Source organism: Electrophorus electricus, chromosome 6 (assembly GCF_041902795.1).
Source record: "Electrophorus electricus isolate QZ-2024a chromosome 6, ASM4190279v1, whole genome shotgun sequence".
NCBI lineage: Eukaryota > Metazoa > Chordata > Actinopteri > Gymnotiformes > Gymnotidae > Electrophorus > Electrophorus electricus.
Window position 1 is genome coordinate 13,958,262 of NC_137502.1, and position 20,428 is coordinate 13,978,689.

General features: G+C 41.1%; 1 protein-coding gene across 2 annotated transcripts; it reads left to right on the forward strand.

The window, feature by feature from the left end:
* The first annotated feature begins 3,613 nt into the window (after positions 1-3,613).
* On the forward strand, positions 3,614-14,694 carry loxl1 (lysyl oxidase-like 1). 2 transcript variants are annotated; one of them, XM_027007995.3, is made up of 8 exons: positions 3,614-5,100; positions 8,150-8,258; positions 8,429-8,566; positions 10,662-10,818; positions 11,036-11,131; positions 11,895-12,010; positions 12,285-12,315; positions 12,442-14,694. In XM_027007995.3, exons 1-7 carry the CDS (start codon positions 4,014-4,016, stop codon positions 12,289-12,291), a joined length of 1,710 nt encoding a protein of 569 aa, XP_026863796.2. In that variant the 5' UTR covers positions 3,614-4,013; the 3' UTR covers positions 12,292-12,315; positions 12,442-14,694. The 2 variants fall into 2 exon arrangements, with proteins under 2 accessions (XP_026863796.2, XP_026863797.2); XM_027007996.3 differs by having other exon boundaries at positions 14,489-14,694.
* The last annotated feature ends 5,734 nt before the right edge of the window (positions 14,695-20,428 follow it).

The following is a 20,428-nucleotide window of genomic DNA, read 5'->3' on the forward strand; positions in this document are numbered from 1 at the left end:
ATTTACTGATTTAATTCCTTCCCTAGCTCTGTCTGTTGATGTTTACATTATACTATAATTTAAAATGGTCGTCTCTCGCAAGTGGCAGAACAGATAAGTGTATGGGTGAATAAAGGAAAGAATAGACCATGTGCCTATTTTCAGATGCTTTTATCCTTATGTCTGTTCTCCACAGCATTGCAGCATTCTTCTAAATTGTACCTAGGTTGTGAATGACTAGCAGGCATCAAATTCCCTGACCTTAATCTCCTTTAAGGAGTCTCATTTTAGAGTCAGAATTTCAAGAAGTGCTGCCACATTCTACACTTTAATCAAATGCTTAGATTTCCTTAAGACTCCTGAGGAGAAAAAAGAACGAGTTTGTTAGACTGTCTGTGTGCGACTTTAACTATTATACAACAGATCTGTTTTACCATTTCTAATATGTTTCACAAAAAGAAAGAAGAAGAAACAGAAGAAGCAAGCAAATGAAATGGCAGTTACATTTCTTTCTAATACTTTTTTAATTCTAACATTGTATTAAAGTGTAGCCACTTAGCATGCTAGTCACATATTAGCATAGCAATAGAGCTATTAGTATTCAGATTCTCTGTTTAACATTGCTAAGGGTCAGGAAATGTGGACTGGATCCGAAAATGTTCCTCTGTTACATATAGAATTGGTACTTGACTTGTAATCGGAAGGTTGCTGGTTCAAGCCCCACCACTGCCAAGATGCCACTGTTGGGCATCCTTAACTCAATTGCTCAAGTTGTACTGAGTCATAATTGTAAGTTGCTATGGATAAAAGTGTCAGCTCAATTCCATAAATGTAAATGTACATATTAAGGTGTGGTGTCAAAACTGGAAAAGGCCGTAAAACATGACAGCAAAGTAAAAGACCAGAGTAGAAAGCACCATGGCTATGCCTGTCATATCTGGCGTGTGTGGGGCTGGTGTGGGACCTGACCTGGAGGCAGCATGTGCTTGTTGCTTCCTGTTCAACACTGTGAATCAAGATGGGGCAAATAAACAGTGCCATTGTATGAGCAGACACAAAAACAGGGGCACTTACAATGTACAAAGGAGCACTTCACTAACCTCCAGATAAAGACCAACAGCAGAGGTGAGGGTAATTGCATTCGACCTGTTAGTTAAGTTCCATGAGTCAGTGAGAGAGAGGCAGCTAACAGTGTATTGAGCCTGCTCATAAAAAATAAATAAACAAATAAACAAACAACCAGCTCTGCACTGGCAGTAATGGAAGGCAATCTGATAAATCTGGGGAGGAAGAATCCCTTGTGAGCTCCTAGCGAAATATGTTATAACTGCAGGAAATTTGGGGATACAGGAATGTGTAAACCATGCTGTGAAGGTTAGACCCCATCTTTTCAGTGTTGCGAAAGCACTCCTCTCTTACATGCAGCTCTGCTGTGGGTTGCTGCTGTGCAGAGCTGGCCTCTCACTTGTTTTTCTGACCTAGGAAAAACTTTATGATGCTGATGGATATTTCCACGAAGGCCACATAACAGACTTCAGGATGTTGCGCTATCAGAATACTACAGGACGATTATGACACATTCTTTCTGTTTCTCATCTTTCCATGATTTTCATCCCCTCTTTTTCTGTCTTCTGTTATTGTTTATTTCAGTGTGCTTTGATTGAAATGGAGATGTTTTTACAGTTTCCAAACGTGGTGTCCGGAGTTGCTGAGCCATACCCACCTCCATGCTCACACTCGTATAACGCTTTCTGACAGCTATGGGCCGGCTGTCCTGAAAATAACGCCATATGAAGATCATCATAGAATGCTAGAGCAAGTATCACTCTAATCACTCTTTCATTAGAAATTAGCTTAATTAAGTTAAGATGGTCTTTACACTAGGATGGCACACAGGGCACCAATTTGATTTCACTCATGACACCGTTATGCATAGATATTCCTCCAATATACATATACATATTGATACCAGAAGGATGTAAGTGATAAAGGCACTTGTAGTCATGTTCCAGAGGCATCTCCTCTGTACACCTTTCTCTTTCCTCCAGTCCAAAAACATCAGTAGAAAACTTTGCTTTGAAGCACGTTGCTCTGTTTCTGCCAAGAATGTGCTGTAAAAACTATCATCCATCTGCATGTTCCAGAGGGTCTAGTTTCAAATCAGCTGCCTGAAAATGATTGTTCACTACTGGCCTGTTTAAACACATGATCTCAGGAGGGCACCATGATGAACGCTAGCAATTTCATTCAGTGCCAACTCAAACAGCAAGCAGGCCTCTAACGTTTGATAACATAACGAAGAAATCAGATATTTGTGGTGTTTGTGCATGGCCTGCACTGAATTCCTGTACAAACCAGATCTTGTCTTTTCCTTCATTTTGAAAATATTTACCAAGTGAATTCCTTTAAAAAAAATATGCTGTTAAAGTGTTTAGTACGAATAAGTGAACTAGAAATAACATCTTGAGCAATTTAATTAGTTTTTGGTAATACAATCAGCATCCACATATGCGAAGGCAAATAAATGAAGGGCTTTAGAAACACAGCTGTACACTCTGAGTATTATACTCTGCCTATACCCAGTAAAGTCTCCTTCTTTTCACTGTCCCTGTGAATTTCTCTTTTTCAACACAGTCGTGTGACTTTGCCCTATAACCGCTGGCTCTTTCTGCCTCCCCACTAAGCAGTTTTGATGTCATTATCACATTCTGAAGGTTCAACTATACAGATTTTCTACTCCCAAAACAACCATCTTACTCTTTACAATAAGCCTGTAACAATTATTTAATATTTAATGTAAATCGGGTTTTTTCTATTGAAATGTTTTTTTTGTCTCATTAATTGTGCTATGGTTGTCAGTACTCCACACTATAAAAAAGAGGTAGTGACCAAAAGCAGTGAGCCCAACAGCTAGTTAGTGCAGTTTTAGCCTGTTGTGCATCTGTAAGTAGTCACAGGGGAACACCTAGAATGGGACTGCAGAACAGTACAGCTTTGATAACTCCTACTCCTTTACAACACAGCAGCAGTCCAGGGATACCTAATGGGACTCCACAGAACACTTAATGCCCTTTCTGTATGTGAAAGATTTTTTTCTTCCTCAGACTTAATGGAGGGGACCACTTGCAGTTAAACCACCTGCGCACAAAGGGCTTCTGTTTCTTTTATTTCATTTATTTGATCAGCATTTCTTTTTTGTTTCATCACCATTTTATGAAGAAATGTTCAGAAAGCCATTCCTGCCCTTTTTATCAGTTTATATGGCCATATATATTGGAAACACATCTAGGCTTCTTTGTACTCCATTAGTTACTTCTCATCTGTGAGCTATTACAATGATGAAAAATCTGTACTCATGAGTATGCTGAACCCAGGCCATGCACCAAACATCTATGCCTGTCTCCCCTTGATCAAAGGAATCTGTGCTTGGGACAGAGCATGAGGCACGCTAGCAATCTAAATGTCTCCACAGATGCTGCTGTTGACTCTGGAAGCCTACAATTCTGGCTACAGTTCTGGGGAAACAGCTCTAGCACTAGGGCCATGTGGGATCTGCACTTAAAGGAAAAAAAAAGAGTGAGAGTGCAGGAGAAAAAGGGGGGGAAGTTTTTTTTCCCTGGCCCATTGTAAGCAATCAGAGAGGCAAATAGAGAAGTAGAGTCAGGAGTCAGCCAGTCATCTCCACAGACCTTGAGAGCAATGCTCAATCCACTGACAGCAAATCCAAACCCAGACAATCAGGAAAAGGGAGGATTTTCACATCGCTGCCTGTTCTGGGGCCTCAGAAGTAGTCGTCCTCTTAGGTATGCCTGTACCACAGACAACTCAAACGACTAAGTTTTGGCATTGCTTCTAAACTGTAAAGGATTGAAATGGACACTGAAAAATCCATCTCTATGGCCATCTTTCTCACTCTGGATCAAAGGGTTGGTTTAAAAGGTTTATTTCTTTTCTAAAGGGTTTAAGGGTGTGTGAATTTGAACCTGAGAATTTACTGTTGTCATAAGGATTTTGAGCTTCTCAGGTAAGCAGCGATGGTGCCAATTGCTGTCATGTCTTGGTGGGTGTGGATGTTGCTGGGCACAGTTGGGGTACAGTCGCAAGCTGTGGCCCAAGCTCAATCTCCTGATCAGGGGCAAGACTCCTCCTCACAACCCTGGAGGCAGATGATTCAATGGGAGAATAATGGACGTGTGTTCAGCCTGCTAAACAGTGGGGCTGAATACATCCCTGCACGGGGACAGGAGCAGGACAGAAGCCACAGACTGATTTTAGCCGACAGCCCGAACCGCAGGTCCAGACCTCAGGGAGGAAACGTACGCCGGCAGGCGCCATCCAGAGCTGGCTCGGAAACTGTTCGGGGCCAAGCCCGACATCCCTTTGGATTTGGCCAGGTGCCAGAAAATTGGCGCCAGGGTACGGTCGGGACAGGTGAATCGGGTCGGTTTCAGTCATCCTCCTCATCCAGCACTCGTTACAGAACTTCCCCTGGTTCTTCATCCTCATCCTCGTCATCTTCATCTTCCTCATCTTCCCTTAATGCACCATCCTACCCACAATACCCATTCCAGCAGCAGACTTCCTACCCTGTGCCATTTGACCCTTTTGAACCACCTTTCCGAGGAACAGGCTACTCAGCAGGGACTGGTGGTGGAGGCTACGGAGGAGGAGGGTATACTGGTGGTGGTTATTCTGCTGGAAGCAGTTATTCTGTCGGGGGTGGTGGATTCAATGGTGGAGGGTTAGCTCCTCTTCCCCCAAGGTCTGACTTTCCCGATGACAGCTACCGCTTCTATCCACCTTACGGTCAGCCATATCCAGCAGCTCCTGTCCAATCTGCACAACCCCCTTTCTCAGATGGTCTGGATCGCCGATATACACACAGCTTGTACAACGAGGAGAGGGCAGGCTTCCCTGATATGCTCTCCAGTGGAGCTACAGTACGTATGGGATCAGTGGGCCAGCCTGCCCTGCAGAGCCCACAGTATGAGCAGTTTCCACCCTTCGGAAGGCCCCAACCTCGGCCCCCATTCGCTCAGCAACCTGCACGAAACCCGCTCACCTCCAACACCGCCGAGAGCACCGCCAATGTAGGGAGCGTCTACCGGCCTCATCAAAGAGGTACTGTGTGCCACATGCATATAATCCTAGCTTCAAAAAATAAATTTTCTGTGTTGTATTCCATAGCTTGTAGTATCTGACTTACCCATTACATTTCTCCCATTACATTTCTGTTTTTTCTGTTTTATGTGCATGTCAACGCAACGGGAAGAGTAGTAGCAGTCAAATTTTAAGACATCTCCCTAACTCCCATCTGTTGTTATGTTGTTGCACAAAAAGATTATCTCTGTATTTCATCTGTATGTAATGATCTATTCTTTGTAGCTAAAAAAAAGTTTATTGAGCTATAACATTCTCTATGGACTATAGTGTAATATGTTTCGTGTACTGTAAAGAATCTGTATGCTAATACACTGGCACAGCTAGTGGTAATGTGAAAAGGATGCACGTGTGGAGCTAGCTTCAAACTCTCTCCCTTTCTCTTTGAGGGAAAGGAAATGAGAGAAAAAAAAAGAGTGAGATCTAAAAAATGTAGCTCTACTGCCATCTCTGTGTGTTTCCTGGCAAGCCTGACCCTGTTGGGCTGGACAAACTGAAAACCCAGGGGACATAAACTGCGCTGCCTGATTCAAAAGTTATTTGCTTGTGCAGCTGGGAAGGGACATTATTTTCTAGGAGATTTCTCTGTTTGTTTCTCCCAAATCCTAAACCCTCCTCTGAACTCTGAGAGTTTTCTCTGACATCATACATTCCCTAATCCCCTTGCACAGCATTTCAATTTATAAACAAAGCCTTTGCAAGTTCATCCTTCGCTAGTGCCCAGGTTGTTATTAGAACCAGGTGTTGCGGAACCTGTGAGTGTATGCTCGGCATATGGATTGGCATTCTGCATGAACTGTTTGGGGAGTTGGTAAGAGTTATGGCAGTGACTTCATAAAGGGAGAAGGTGGGAGGTTTGCAAGGGGCTACTTTACAGGGTGAATGATCCTAGTATATGCAATAAAGGGTGGGCTGACGTACTCTGTGCTAAATGCAGTTGGTGGTGGGGATTAAATGTGTGTGTGTGTGTGGGCCAGTTAGGTTATTCTAACATATATATGGAAAGTCCCCGTCACATATGCGGTCCATTGCCCCAGGAAATAGAAAATATTTTGCTGGTTCCAAAACTACAAAGTGTGTGTGTATGTACATGTGGGGGTGGATGTGTGGGTGTGCACATGTGTGTGTGTGTGTGCGTGTGTTAATTGGTATGGGCGGGAGGGTATTCTCGCAGGTCATATGAACCTCAGACAGTCATTTCATAATGCAAAAGTCATGCTACCCTTTCTCTTTTCTTTTACATGTAATTGATCCATTCTCTTTCAAAAAAACAGCCATGAGACTGACGGTAAAGGGTGGACACCCACTTTATGGGAACTTACAAAAGTGGGAAAAAATGTACAGAGAGCATACCGGAGATAAAGAAGTTACATGATCACAAATGTGTGGGTGTTTCTTTTTAATTCCATTTTGCCCACCTGTCATATATATATAATGTCCTGGCTCATGCATTGCAGATGAAATAAGTGATTTATATCCTGGAAAGAAACCTACATGTTTAACGTGTACTGCTCAAGGGCTGCTGAACCTTCCCAGCACCTTGTTAGATTCCACACCTACCACCTTTAACCAACCACTCCATTTGTTTTAAAGTCGATGCTCTTGTTAACAACTTCCTTTGATGCTGCACATAAAAAGTCACATGTTTTGCAGCCACTAAATGGGCTTTTTTTTTTGCAGTATCCAGTTACATGGTATGGTGTACATCCCTATTTCTGTTTGCATTAATGTCATTTGATCAAGTATGTATGTAGGAAAATCCCTAAATTCAGAATAAGTACAATAAGTTTTGTACTTTCATAGCAGTTTTAGGTAAGTGTCTCCACATGGTGAGCATGGGGAACATTAGAAAACCAAAATGTGTCAAATGTTTTGCTGCCATTCCATACAGCATCACCTTTACGCAATAGGTGCTACAGTTTCATAGGGTATATGATGTATGTCACTTCACAATGTTTAATTTTTTAGATGAGCACGAATAAAGTAGCTTTCTCACATTGAATTAAGTGATATGTGCTGAAATTATACTTGAAGCCAAAAGTAGGGTGAAACAAGCATGTGCAGAGGTATTCTTGAAATGCTAACTTTCCTAAGACATCTGAGATAATGGTTTCGCGAAAGCATTTACTATCTAACCCCAACCAACCAAGGCCTAAACATTAGGCACACACAGGAAGCCTTGTCTGGGAAGTAATTGCAGCACTCAGGGGAGAGTTCTACTGCAAAGCTTTTCACAGTCCTGTTATACTATTTGCTAGACCTGACCCAAGAAGATTCCGGAGGCTTCCGCAAGAGATGATAAAGGAGACATGTACTCAGATCCCTCACTGAAACCAGAGAAAGTGCTTAAGTATTTTACCAACAGCATTTCAGCAAGCATAAAATCATTATAAAGTGGCCCTATCTTGATCCAGTTCTTCAGCCATAAGAGGAGTCAATAAGTTGTTTATGTCTTTCCTCTCTCTGTAGGCAATGCAGACATTAGTCTGGACAAATACCAACAATCTATTTCTTCTCTATATTTATTATCCAGTTTCTTTTTTTGTTTTTTCAATTTTTTTTTTAAACAGAGCTGGTTTCAAGCCTGCTTTGGAACCAGCAGGGAGGTGAGATCACTGTTGTTCTGCTGTGCCTGTGCACCTTGGCTTTCTCTTTCGATCACATATCATCTTTCTATTTGAGCTGCTTTTTCCTTGACCTTAAAACCAGACTCTGTTAAATATTGACATAAAAGCAAATTTATTTATGAAGCTTCAGTATTGTCTCTTGGTGGGTACTTGCAATTCAAATTTCAGATTTTAAGATTCATGTTCCGGAAAGAAAAGAGCAAGTACAGACTGAGGTTTTAGGCACAAGGCATCCGCTAAATATTTAACATGATAAAATATTCATTAGGTTAGAAGGTATTAGCATAATGAATTTAATAATGGGGTCACTATCTGGACTAGCTGATGATTTGTACTTATTTTTCTAGGGGTAAGTGACCTGCTGTGTTGTCTCTTGTAATCAGGTCTGCCAGACCTTGTTCCCGATCCTAACTATGTCCAGGCCTCCACATATGTCCAGCGTTCCCACATGTATTCCCTACGCTGTGCTGCTGAGGAAAAATGTCTTGCCAGGTAAATGTTTCCTTGTTTTCTGATGTAACATTAATGTTTAGATTTACTACTTTTTTCCACTGATGATAGTGGATGCTGTGCAAGTCCAATGTGACAGCACTAATGAAAAGCTGCAGTCACAACATACCCTTGTTCAACTTTATGACCTGCATATTATTTCTTATTCACAGTACAGCCTACAGTTCTGACACCACTGACTATGATGTCCGAGTGCTGCTGCGGTTTCCTCAGAGAGTTAAGAACCAGGGGACGGCTGACTTCATGCCCAACAGACCCCGTCATACATGGGAGTGGCACAGCTGTCACCAGTGAGTCTAAACCAATGACTATTTCCTATCAATCTGTACAGCACGGGTCACTGACAAGTTTGGTTTAAGCCAGTTCACAGGAGTCTGTAGATTCCTGGATCAGCACTGCATCTGATACAGAGTCTTTAAAATAATGTGAGCATGTAGTCTGCTTGTTAAGTATAAAACCATCTGAGAGGCCTGGACTGAAATACCAATTCTTGACGTTATTGTTTTTCCTTTGTCATTTTTGGCAGCATTTAGAAAATTAGAATGAAGTGTTGTCACCAGCTGTCAATATTACCACTCTAGAGCAGCTCTTTAGCCTGGCATATGTTTTGCATTTCATTGTTAAGTTAGTGAAGAAGCCAGTTTTGTGGATACAGATGAAACCCCTGCACTAAAAGGAAATGAATGTTGAATTCCTACTGACTGAATGGTTTAAATTATTGACTACTCTCTGTCAAACAGGCTCAGACTGGGTGCTCACTCTCGTTAGCTAGGCCATTTACCATATGAAGGGTGTAGATTAAAAATGTTTTTAAAAATAAACACTGATGATGTTTGAAGAGTGTTAAAAAAATGTCTGTCATTAGAATTTTGGTGGTTGGGGGGTTGGGGTATGGTTTATATGCAACTGATGTTTTACTACTTTCCATTGTAATCCTGCAGCAAAATACCTATCCCCTAAGGTCAGAGGTCATTATGCTGGTGCAATGTCAGACAAAGGCACAGATTTTTAAACACAAAGGATTGGCATTAGATAATTCAGCCTTGTGCGTTTTGTTTTTTTTGTACTTTAATATATGTGTCATCAGAGGGGCTTATGCACCTTGATGAATATCATAACAGAGGAATACTAGTTGAGACTACCAGTCTTTTATAGGTGCCATTTGATATGAACAGAAACAAAGTAAAATCTACACAGCCTATGGACAATACAGCCTATGCAGCCTACAGTGTTTGTGCTGTAGTCATATATAAGATAGCCCACCAGCAAGAAATCTCTAATGTAGTTAAGATGACTACCAGTTGCCAAGTAAGCCTGTGGGATGCTTGTATTCTGCATTTTGAGTTTGTTTACTATGCAGCAAGTCTCTGGACAGAGGTTTGGCCCTTTAGCAACAGTGATTACTAATCAAGTTCCTTTGCTCTCTCTGTGTATCTGTGCTGCTCTCATTAGCAGATTTGCCTCCAAATTATTACATACTTTCCTCAAAGATTTGGCTTATTTACATATTCTTTTCCTCAGGAAGTTTGAAATGACCAATCATACATAAAGCCCAGACCGCTCATCTGAACTTCTCTCCAAGCAACTAGGCTGCATGTCCCTGCCCACCCCCCACCCCCTCAGCCTGGGGGACTCGCTCCAGTTATGGGAAGCGTTTTAGCCCAATGGAAACTCTGAGACTTGTTCCCCGTCAGTCCCTCATCTAACAGAACATGGCTTGTGTTTTCCCCTTTAGTAGGCCCTTGATGGAAGTCCAAAAAGCTTTTATTTACCACAACGCAAAACATAAGGTGAAGAAGGGGTGGTGACATATTGAGTTTCGTTTTGATTCAACATGTTCCAGTGCTTACATCATCTTCCTGACCCCTACCAGAACAAGTCTTACCAAAAGAGCACTTAATAACTTTGCCAGGAACATGCCCTCGATGAATATCAGTAATTCACAATAATGAGTAATTTATGGTGGGGCAGGGTGACTCATTGGCCTGTCAATATTTCACATTTGTATATGAGGATGTGCTGCAGTAGACATAACTGTTATTGGACTGATTAAAATTCCCATGACTTTCAAATGCAAAAAAAGGTGTGAGGTGAGTCTGAATTGAGGTTTTTAGCACTAGTCACTGCTTGTTCAACGGTGCTTTGCAGTAGTTGGTGACTGATTGAATTGTCCCTGTGGCACACTATCCCAATATTAACAAGCGCTGTATTCTCAATGTGTTGTGAACTGACAAGCAGAATAAACAAGTGCAAATGGAAGCGAATTTGCCGCATTGTTGGTTTTATTAGATTATGTGGTGTAAATGAACAGATCCATACACCTCTCTTTCTCACACTCTGTAACCCCCTCCACCCACACACACACATGCACATCTCTCTCTGCAGACACTACCACAGCATGGATGAGTTCAGTCACTATGATCTACTAGAACTGAGCACAGGACGGAAGGTGGCGGAGGGACACAAGGCCAGCTTCTGTCTGGAGGACACCACTTGTGATTTCGGCCATCTCAAACGCTACGCCTGCACAGCTCACACACAGGTGAAGCATCTCATTCTTACGGCCAACCAATTTAAGTGACATTAGTAAAAGCACCAATAAAAGCCCCAAAATTAAATTAACACCCACAAAGTACATATTTAAAAAGTGCAGTCACACTGCTTTAAAAATAACATGTCAATAGTGTAGGTGGTGCAGCATGAAGTGAGAATCAGTTTATTAAGTTCCCCTTTCAAGTGATTCTTTTTTTCTTTTCTAGGGTCTTAGTCCAGGTTGCTATGATACATACAATGCAGACATTGACTGCCAGTGGATCGATATCACAGATGTCAAACCAGGAAACTACATTCTGAAGGTAATAATCTTATTCATCTGAGTTGCCTTAATGAAATCCATGGCAGGCTTATTATTTCTCAGACCATTTCAAACACTGAAAAATCACAAACAAATATTGGGACAAATGAATCATTGAGATCAGAGTTGAGATTACAGTTGAGGATACTGATTAGTAGCAGTGGAGGTATAAACCATGGAACACAAGCCAACATATGAGCCCATTGTTGAAAATAGCACAGTGTTCAGCACTAGAACCTTTCATGGGTATCCAAAGCCAGCCTTTTTTCTCTTTAATTTTTTTCCACAAGGAGCACTTTGAAATTCTCACAAAACCAAATTTCAGTTGCGACGACGAACTTAGAGAAGAGTTTGTCTTGTCACTCCACATATGAAAAGAACACCCTGGCAGACTATGGGCATGACAGAACTTGCTGGATGTTTGACTGATGGGCCATGTCTTCTTGAACCAAATGCATATGCAGCTGCTGCACTGTCCTCCAGCAGTGTCATGCTCTCACAATGTGTCTGGTATGCTCCTGTTCCATACAGCACCGTCTGTGCTAATAAACAGTAAATCCCTAGGAAAAACTAAATGGCTTCTTAGTTTTAACTCAAAGAAGATCGAGGTGCTTTTGATACATACTAACTTTAGCTGAAGTGTAATGTTTTATATCGTCTCAAATCAGATCAGATCAGACACTGCAGCTTGGTGTTCCTAATAATTATTAAAAGTAAGGACTATAATAAGGTTTTCCCTGTCTTCCATCTTGGCTGAACTCCAGCTCCAGGTTAATCCCAAATACTTGGTCCTTGAGTCTGACTTCACCAACAACGTTGTCAGGTGTAACATTCACTACACAGGGCGCTTTGTCACAACAACCAACTGCAAGATCTTCCAGTGAGTAAAATACTCTTCCCTTAACTTGCACATAACATCCAGTAGAGTGTGGTATGCACATTCAAATAAATCAAAGAAAAGGTCTGTGGTGTCATATATATCGATGCACATTTGGCATTAATCCACTAGCTCTCTGATTCAATAGCAGTCTAACAACAGGGATCAAAAGGCAATGCTAATGAATGTGAGGCCTCTGACCCTTTTCTTATTCTGGATGTTTATTTGCATGCTTGTTTTACTGTTTGTCTGTCTAATTCTTTGTTTGTTTGTGTAGGTCCTGAGATCCTCTGGGGCAGGCCGACTCGGTAAGGCAAAAGCTTACCTTCCTTGAGGCGCTGTACCATTGAAATGTGAATAGGGTACTAATTGCCTTGTTTTGTTGTTTTTTTTCCCCATGTTTTTGTTGTATGTGTGTTTTTACGGTCCCTTAGGCCAAGCGTGAGTGTGAGCTGAGCATGACCCACTCACACTTACATAGTGTGGTCCCAAATGATTTTCCCTTGACATTGTGTCAAACACACATACACGCACCCACACACAACATGTAGTTATACAGATACATGAATTTTATCTTAGGGGATACAAACACACACAGATATGCACACACACACACACACACACACACACACACACACACACACACACAAACACACACACACACACACACACACACACACACACACACACACACACACACAGACACAGGACCAAAAAGGTATGATCATCTCAAAGACATAAGACAGCTTTTAGTCAGTCTGAAACACTGGCTTATTTTACCTTTCTTATTTCAAAATGGCTATATTTCGTTTAAAAAAGAAAAGAGAAAAATATTAAATATAGAATGGTGCTGAAATGTAAATGACTGAGCCCAGAAATGGTCCTGTCAAACTGTAAATCACCACTTCACATCAGGAAAAGTCCCCTAAGCATTCATTAGTACTTTCTGGAGAAGAAGACAAAGAGACCCCACAACAGGAAACAATCATTCCATTGTAACTAAGGTAAAACAATAATATGGTTCAAAGGGATATTTCAGAACTGTAGCTGTATAAATCATCTACTTTAACCCCTATGTTCAGAAAAATCTGTTTAGCTTGACCAAGGGAACAATTCAATATATTGAAGGTCTGCACATGTCATAGGGAAGTAGATGGGGTGAATGAAGGGATTCTCTCTGTGTACTGATCCCTGCCACTTTGCTCAAAGGTGTATGATCGCTCAACACTTCTACTGTGGCCATGTTGATAGTTTTGTTGATTATCAACATTACAGGTAATGTAGAGACCTAATTTTGCAAGTGAAAAGACTCTAACAGAAATGATATCAATTGCATTTGGCAATTGGCAGCTTTCATTTTTTATTACTTCAGTGATAACTGTGGATTAAAAGCCCAACTTAGGTCTTGAGTTCTTTTTTGTATGTACCTTTCAAGCTAAACTTGTACCATGTGAAAAGTAATGTCCAATTTTGAAATATATATATTGTTTTCTAAAGCCACCAACACTGGTCAGAAGCCACACAGAGGTCATCATTAACGTTATGTGACTGTTGGCCCACTAATGTATGATTTACTAATGTATGACTTAATGCAGAAAAAAAAGGAATTCATTTTAACTGCATTAGTTTTCTTTGTTCTTTTATTTCAAATGTCTCAAGTACTGTTAGGAATTATTGCTGTATTTTTTTTTTTCACATTCCAGGCATTTATGTTTCTCTGTTCTCCATATCTGATTCTACCTTCATTTGTTCAATAGCTGTGCAGCAGCGGAATGTAACTATGACGATACTACTGTTGCAAAACTAAAGCCGAAAGCTTGATGTCACTGACAAGCTCAATGCCATATCAACCTACCTCTAAGAGAGTTAGCTGTTGTTTCCTATGCGCAAAGGGCTCTTCCCATTACTGCTACACTCAAAGGAATCCACATAATCCTAGAAACACATTTTAGTGACTTTTAGTGATCACTCTTTAAGACATCACTCTTTAATGTAAATCAATTTTCAGTGGGATAATTTCATGCTTACATGAAATGTACCTGGTATTTCCTAATAAGCATTTGGCAAGTTTTGGAAATTTAGACATGATTTATCAAAGCCTCAAGAATATGGTAAATCGTTTAAACAAAGTCATACGATTTCCCTTTTTCATTTAAATTGTGAATGATCTTTAAAGACAGAAGAAAATATAAAGCTATACACATTCTAAAAATGCTAACTCTCTCTCTCTATGCTTTAAAAAGCCTTTACTATGTGGGTACTGGCTTGATTTGTAAATTCTGAAAAGCAGAATGCACCAACACATCATGGCCTGTTTGCCACCTCAGCCCATGTAATGAATTTTCCCCAGTAGTACCAAATGAGGGTGGGGTGGGGGAGTAACCAGAAGCAGTGCTGACCTTGTTTATTCATTTTCTCCATATATATTGATGACTTGTATTGCATTCTTCAATGCATATGCCAACTTTCTTTGTTCTCCAGTTACTCATCTTGGATGCGCTCCAAGAAGGATGCGCACTAGACTCCTGTAGAGTCTCATCTTAGAAGCTTAGCATGGGAAGGCAAAGCAGCATTTTGCACCCATCCCAGATCATACGTGACCCTTTGAGTGACAGTTTGTGCCAGATGTTTTCTTTTCTTCTGTTAGACTGTATACTGGATCAAATAAAGCCAAAAATGTATGACCACCAGTTTGTCACAGTGCTGTTAAAACGCCCTGGAAAGTTTACAACTCGGATTCCTGCACCTTCAACACTTGCTGTGATTAATAGTGGCCCAGTCAGCAACTCCAGGAATCTGATATGGTCTTAATATAATGCTGTTGCCAATAACATGACATTTTCAATCTTACTGTCATTGCTTCTGAAGTGATATCTAGATTAGTCTTGAGTTCCTCACAAAATTAAGTTATGGGTATCTAATTGGATGTGAGCACTCTGTGCAGCCAGGCAAGGCAAAGATAGAGGGAGGTGGTTAAGGTGCTCAACTTGTTGTCAGGAGGTTGCTAGTTCAAGTCCCACTGCTGGCAAGTTGCCTGTAATCCTCAATTGCTCAAGTTGTGTTCAGGCCTTGTTGTAAGTTGCTTTGGATAAAAGTGTCTGCTAAATGAAGAAGATGTGGAGATGTTACATCTCTGTGGTTACTTGACCCAACTGAAAAGTGTGGTAAAATGTACTTTGCCTGCCTTAAAGCAGTAGGAATTCTCTATGTTGAGGTGTCATCTAGCAGATGACAGTAATCTAGGTGGGGTCCTTGCTGTAAATTTTCCATTTTCTTTCAAAATGCATTGATTCATCAACAGCCTTGCACATGGGGAGGGTGTTGGCTTCCAAAGATGAATGGACAGTTATATTATATGTGACCATCAAAGTGAAGTGGCACATTTCAGTGACACACCGTCCATGGAAACTTCACAATGAGGATCATGGCATACTATAACACCAACAATGATGACTACTGCATCATTAAAATCATAACTCGGACTCAAAGTATCATAATAATAATGCAATGAAACATAATATGTAAATCAAAATAGGATTACTAATAACATGCATTCTGTTCTATCTGTAATAATTACAATACTACTACTATTAATAGCATAACAACAACAACAAAAACAACAACAACAACAATAATAATACTACTAATAATAATAATAACTTTTATGTACACAATATTGCACAGTGACCAAAACTAATACATGTCAGGGATCCTTGAAACCCTGGATCTGAAGACAGAGGCATAATGCCAGCAGATACTGGAGCTGCCTCTATTGTCCTTTTTCATTACAAGGAAATGGCAAAAATGTAAACTCTTTTATTGAAGCAGCAATACTTGGAGACATTTAAAGAATAGACCCTGTGAGCAACAGCCTGCTACATTTCCAAATGGACATACAAACACAGAGCCAGCATTTATAGTGTTTAAGAATTAAAGGGCAGTTTGTTGATTGTGGTAATATTTTGGGTGCAGTGTACATTTTACACAGTTCACTGCATGCTAATACGTGCTCAGTCCTAGTGTTCCTGAATCAAACAAAGAGGCAGTAGTCATTTGGTGAATTCCACTACCATGACATCAGGCTTGAAACAGGGTGGGAAGGAATTCTTCACAGAGAACTCTGTCAAAGCTACAAGTGTTTCAATGTGATTTCAGTGTGATTCAGCTTTAGAGTCAACACACCCAAGGCCTCACTCTTGAGATTTCTCTCACATTAGACAGAGAAGTGATGGAGTGAATGAGGCCTGCAGTCTATCATTGCTAAGACAACAGAGATAGACCAATGAAGCAGGATGAGAGAGAGAGAGAGAGAGAGAGAGAGAGAGAGCGAGAGAGAGAGAGAGAGAGAGAGAGAGAGAGAGAGAGAGAGATTGAGGCATCAACCAGGTATTTTACATTTGTCATGTTGCAGTGACAGAGTCGTTAGTGACTGCCTCGAGTCCTTTATTTTGTGTGGGCAATGGAAGGACAACAACAAAACAGAATTGTGTGTGTCTAACAAATTTTCATTTAAAATGTAAAAATGTAAGCTGTAAGATTCTTGCATCTTAGAATGCAAAATGTAAGAGTTATAATGCTTGGACTCCATGGTGAGGCCATGGCTGGTGTGTGAGAAGATGCCAGTTTGTCTGTGCTTCAGCACAGAGTCCATAGCACAGCACCAAGGTGAGAGGTGATTTATGTAAAAGCGAAGCCCTGCTTTTATTCAAATGACTAACGACTCACTCCATGGGACACACTCCAAAGGAGATTATCTTTAACAGTGCAGAGGGGTCGAAAGAGATGGAGGGAGAGGGGGAATGAGAAAGAGAGAGAAAGAAAGAGAGAAATAAAGAGAGAAACCCAGACAAGGGAGAAATCTTTCACTTAAGAAATGAGAAGAAACAGAAAAGTAAAACCACAGTGCTAGTTTATATTCCGTCTTGGCTGCAGAGGGAAACACTTTAAAGGCGGTGCGCACAACATCCCACCAGCGCGGCGAGTCTGATGTAGCCCAATTAACAGCCACTAAATCTTGCTCGTTTGCTCTTGCCGTTAGAAGGGAAAGGCGGAGCGGAAAGGGAGCAGTCTGATCCGCATGGCCTTCTGCTGCACAGCTCCACGGCTCCCACGCTCCAAGTGTCCTGTTGGCCACCTCTATCCCATATGAGCTTGCTTCAACAGAGGCTCGCACCTCCCGCCAGCACCTGTCACCAGTTGGACACAAAAAAAAGGCCCCACCCCCTCCAAGGTCACACAGCATGGCAGGGATGGTGGGGATGATAAATCCTCATTACTCCCAGCCGGCCTATGAGCAGAGGGAAGAAAAGCGAGGATATGTGTTTTTAGATCAAGACATTTGAAACAAAAGAGGTGGGTGGAGCACGGTCATAAGCCAATGGGCCCTCCTCCTTAATGTTTTAGCTCATCACTGATCGGCCGCAGATTCCCACCACATCCACCACATCCCACTGGGGAGGTGCCTCATTCTCAAAGAGCTGACCTGGGGCCTAGTTTCTTGCTGAAGGGCAACACACAGCACCTTATTCTGCTGGGACTGGCGGCTGTGCAGCCTGAAGTTCAGCACACAGTGCAGAGAGTACCTCACAGTACCACACAGTGCAGAGAGTACCTCACAGTACCACACAGTGCAGAGAGTACCTCACAGTACCACACAGTGCAGAGAGTACCACACTGTACCATACAGTTTGACTGTGGCCACACTGCACACTTGCCATTCCCAGATTTGAACACATTCCCAAATTGCTCTGAACTTCAATACAAAACTTTAGAATTTCACATGCTTTACTTAGGCGTGAGCCTTTTCCTGTTTACTCGTAATGAGGTCTTATTTCGATAGTACAAATGATAGGAGAATCGTTCTTGGTAAATGTTAAGCATTGTTTGTGTATGAGTAATGATCAGGCAATGTGAACATATTTTGACCAACAGCTGATAAACATCAAGAACTCTTGTGAGAGAGCAAACAAAACTGTTTGTTGGGAAAGGGTAGCTTTACCAGATGTGTTCACTCATCCGACTCTGAACAAAACAAAGCTAAATAAGTCTGTACGTTCAGTCTAGCTGAATACTCATTTTATTGGAAGGAATGCAGTGTTGATGTGTACCATGGTATATATGCTGTATAGATATGTTATTGTTCTCAATACCAAGACATACTAAGGTAGGATGCTGTGATCAGTCCTTGAAATACCCTGACCACATAATGAAGTTCATGAACGCTGAGAAAATAATTTTCCATAAAGAAATAAGTAAATAAAAGTGGAAAAGCACACTGGAGAATGTTTCTAAAAAGACGTCAAAGAGGGAAACAGCTGCTCTGTGTTTAGACTGAAAAAGGAATCTGTGCACTGCAATTTCCTTTTCACTCATTTACACTTTCTCTTATAGGTCAACCTTTACGTCAATGTTTGGTAAAAATAAGTGTTCTAAACTCGTCACACTGAACTGAGCGGAGAGGTTGGAAGGGTACAACAGCCTTACAATAGAAATATTTACAATAGAAACATAAGTCAGTATGTCCAGGTGAAATTATATGCAATTTGGCTACATTCATGCCACTAAAAGCTTAAATATTTTTAGTATAGAAATCCACAGTATGCTTGTGATGACAGATGAGAGAGAAGGCGAGGAAGAGAAAAAGAAGAAGAGGCTGAGAGAGTGAGACAGGAGTGTGGTTGTATGGATGTTTTACTCCAACATGATGGCGCCCCCCTCCCAGAGACATAAGGACGACCTCCATCCACCCAGCTTCCCTCCCCCCCCACCCACGTCAGGTTTACTGCAGCAGAATCCCCTGTTCAGGTTTCAGTATAAACCTTTATTCACCAAACTTGTCTGTGGCGTGAGAGCGGATGGGTTCGGGTACTGGTTATTAGTCTCAGTCGAGAGTGGCGACTGCTTTTCTCTGAGCCCTCGCCCTCCGGCGTTGACCCAAATACCACACCAGAGAAATGGGATCATGGCTTAATGGCCGTTACTTTGTCAAAAGACCCGATTCAACCACTAAAAATATCATACTGTGTATGTAATTGGCCTCCAGCGGGGCCTGGAAAAACATTATGTGATGTAGATATCATTTATACCTTCATTTTTACACTTTAAAACTTGATTCTGTGCAAGGAAATATTGTCTTGCAAGCGCACCCCACTTGAATTAAATGTCTATAACAATTGCGTTGCATCATACCTATGAACAGACTTCCAGTACTAGAACATTGTTGGATTAATTAAAATAAGAAACAAAGTTTCAATGTCATTTTTCTAATTAAAAGCTCCACACTCACCAGTCTTTGCATTACAAACACCACTTATTTAAAAGCATCTTATAGATTAGAATCAATAGCCCTGTTCCCATGTACAGTTTCTTAGTTCATCCTCAACCACTTCAGGTTGAGTGGTCAGTTTTTTAAGACAGCTTTACTCTTGGCTGGATGCTTCTGGTTGGGATACCACTACCTAACCAGCAGTGTCGTAGATGTGTATAGAAAACCCAATAACACTGCTGTGCCTGATTAACTTCTACCATTCCAAACCCACAACCAAGTCACAAAGAGGTTAGCAGTAATGATCTGCCATCCAGACCAGATTTGCCAACATTGGTGCTATGGTCAGACACTGACCTGGGATAGATGGAAGGGCAGCTAACACATTGTGCATGCTGTAAAACACACACTTTGTCTGTAATTGTGCACTTTCAACTGCACCTGTAAGACAGGTGTATGTAATAAAAGGTCCAATCAGCACAGGTACAAGGAGGGCATCTCTAACAAAGTGACTGGTGAAGTGTGTTTTTCTTACAGCAGGCATGGAAAGAGGTCCAAGCTTTCTGGCTTCTTTATGAGCCTAATATCATTGCTTTGGGCAGGAGAGTCATATGACTAAATTGTGACCAGAAAGAAAGACAAAAGAATAAATCCATTTAAAGGGCTTTGCAATATAATCCGGACCAATCTGGCCAATCTCAAAGGACACCCAAGGTGTTGTCTGGGGTTTTATTGGTGTTTTACTATGAGTGAATTTATTAGTCTGAAAAGTTGATGGAGGACATGGGGGCAATACTGCCAGTGTTCCAACAGGAAATCTGGACTACACATTCACGCAGAGGATCAGATAGGGAAATTAGGGATTAGCAAAGGATGGAAAAACCTCTACTGGTCTTCGTGGTAAAATGAGGGAAATATATAATGTACTTTTTGGAACAACACTGCCCTCTTTTGGTACACTTTGGTAATTATTTAGACGATCCCTCAACAGCATAGAAGCTATTGCTTTTTAATTTACTGACACTGCTGCTAAATATATCGCTTTTTTGGGTCTAATACGGAAGCCATTTTCTAATTCACTTTATCCAAAAAATACATTATTTCATGTTTTAGGTATGTAAGTATAATGTATAAATAAATTCAATACCAGATTTAAA

Excerpts from the sequence above, each read along its gene's own strand:
- loxl1 (XM_027007995.3), top strand. The coding sequence starts at position 4,014 with ATGGTGCCAATTGCTGTCATGTCTTGGTGGGTGTGGATGTTGCTGGGC. Across the intron at positions 8,259-8,428 it reads GAGGAAAAATGTCTTGCCAG|TACAGCCTACAGTTCTGACA; the intron begins GTAAATGTTTCC and ends TCTTATTCACAG. Across the intron at positions 10,819-11,035 it reads CCTGCACAGCTCACACACAG|GGTCTTAGTCCAGGTTGCTA; the intron begins GTGAAGCATCTC and ends TTTCTTTTCTAG.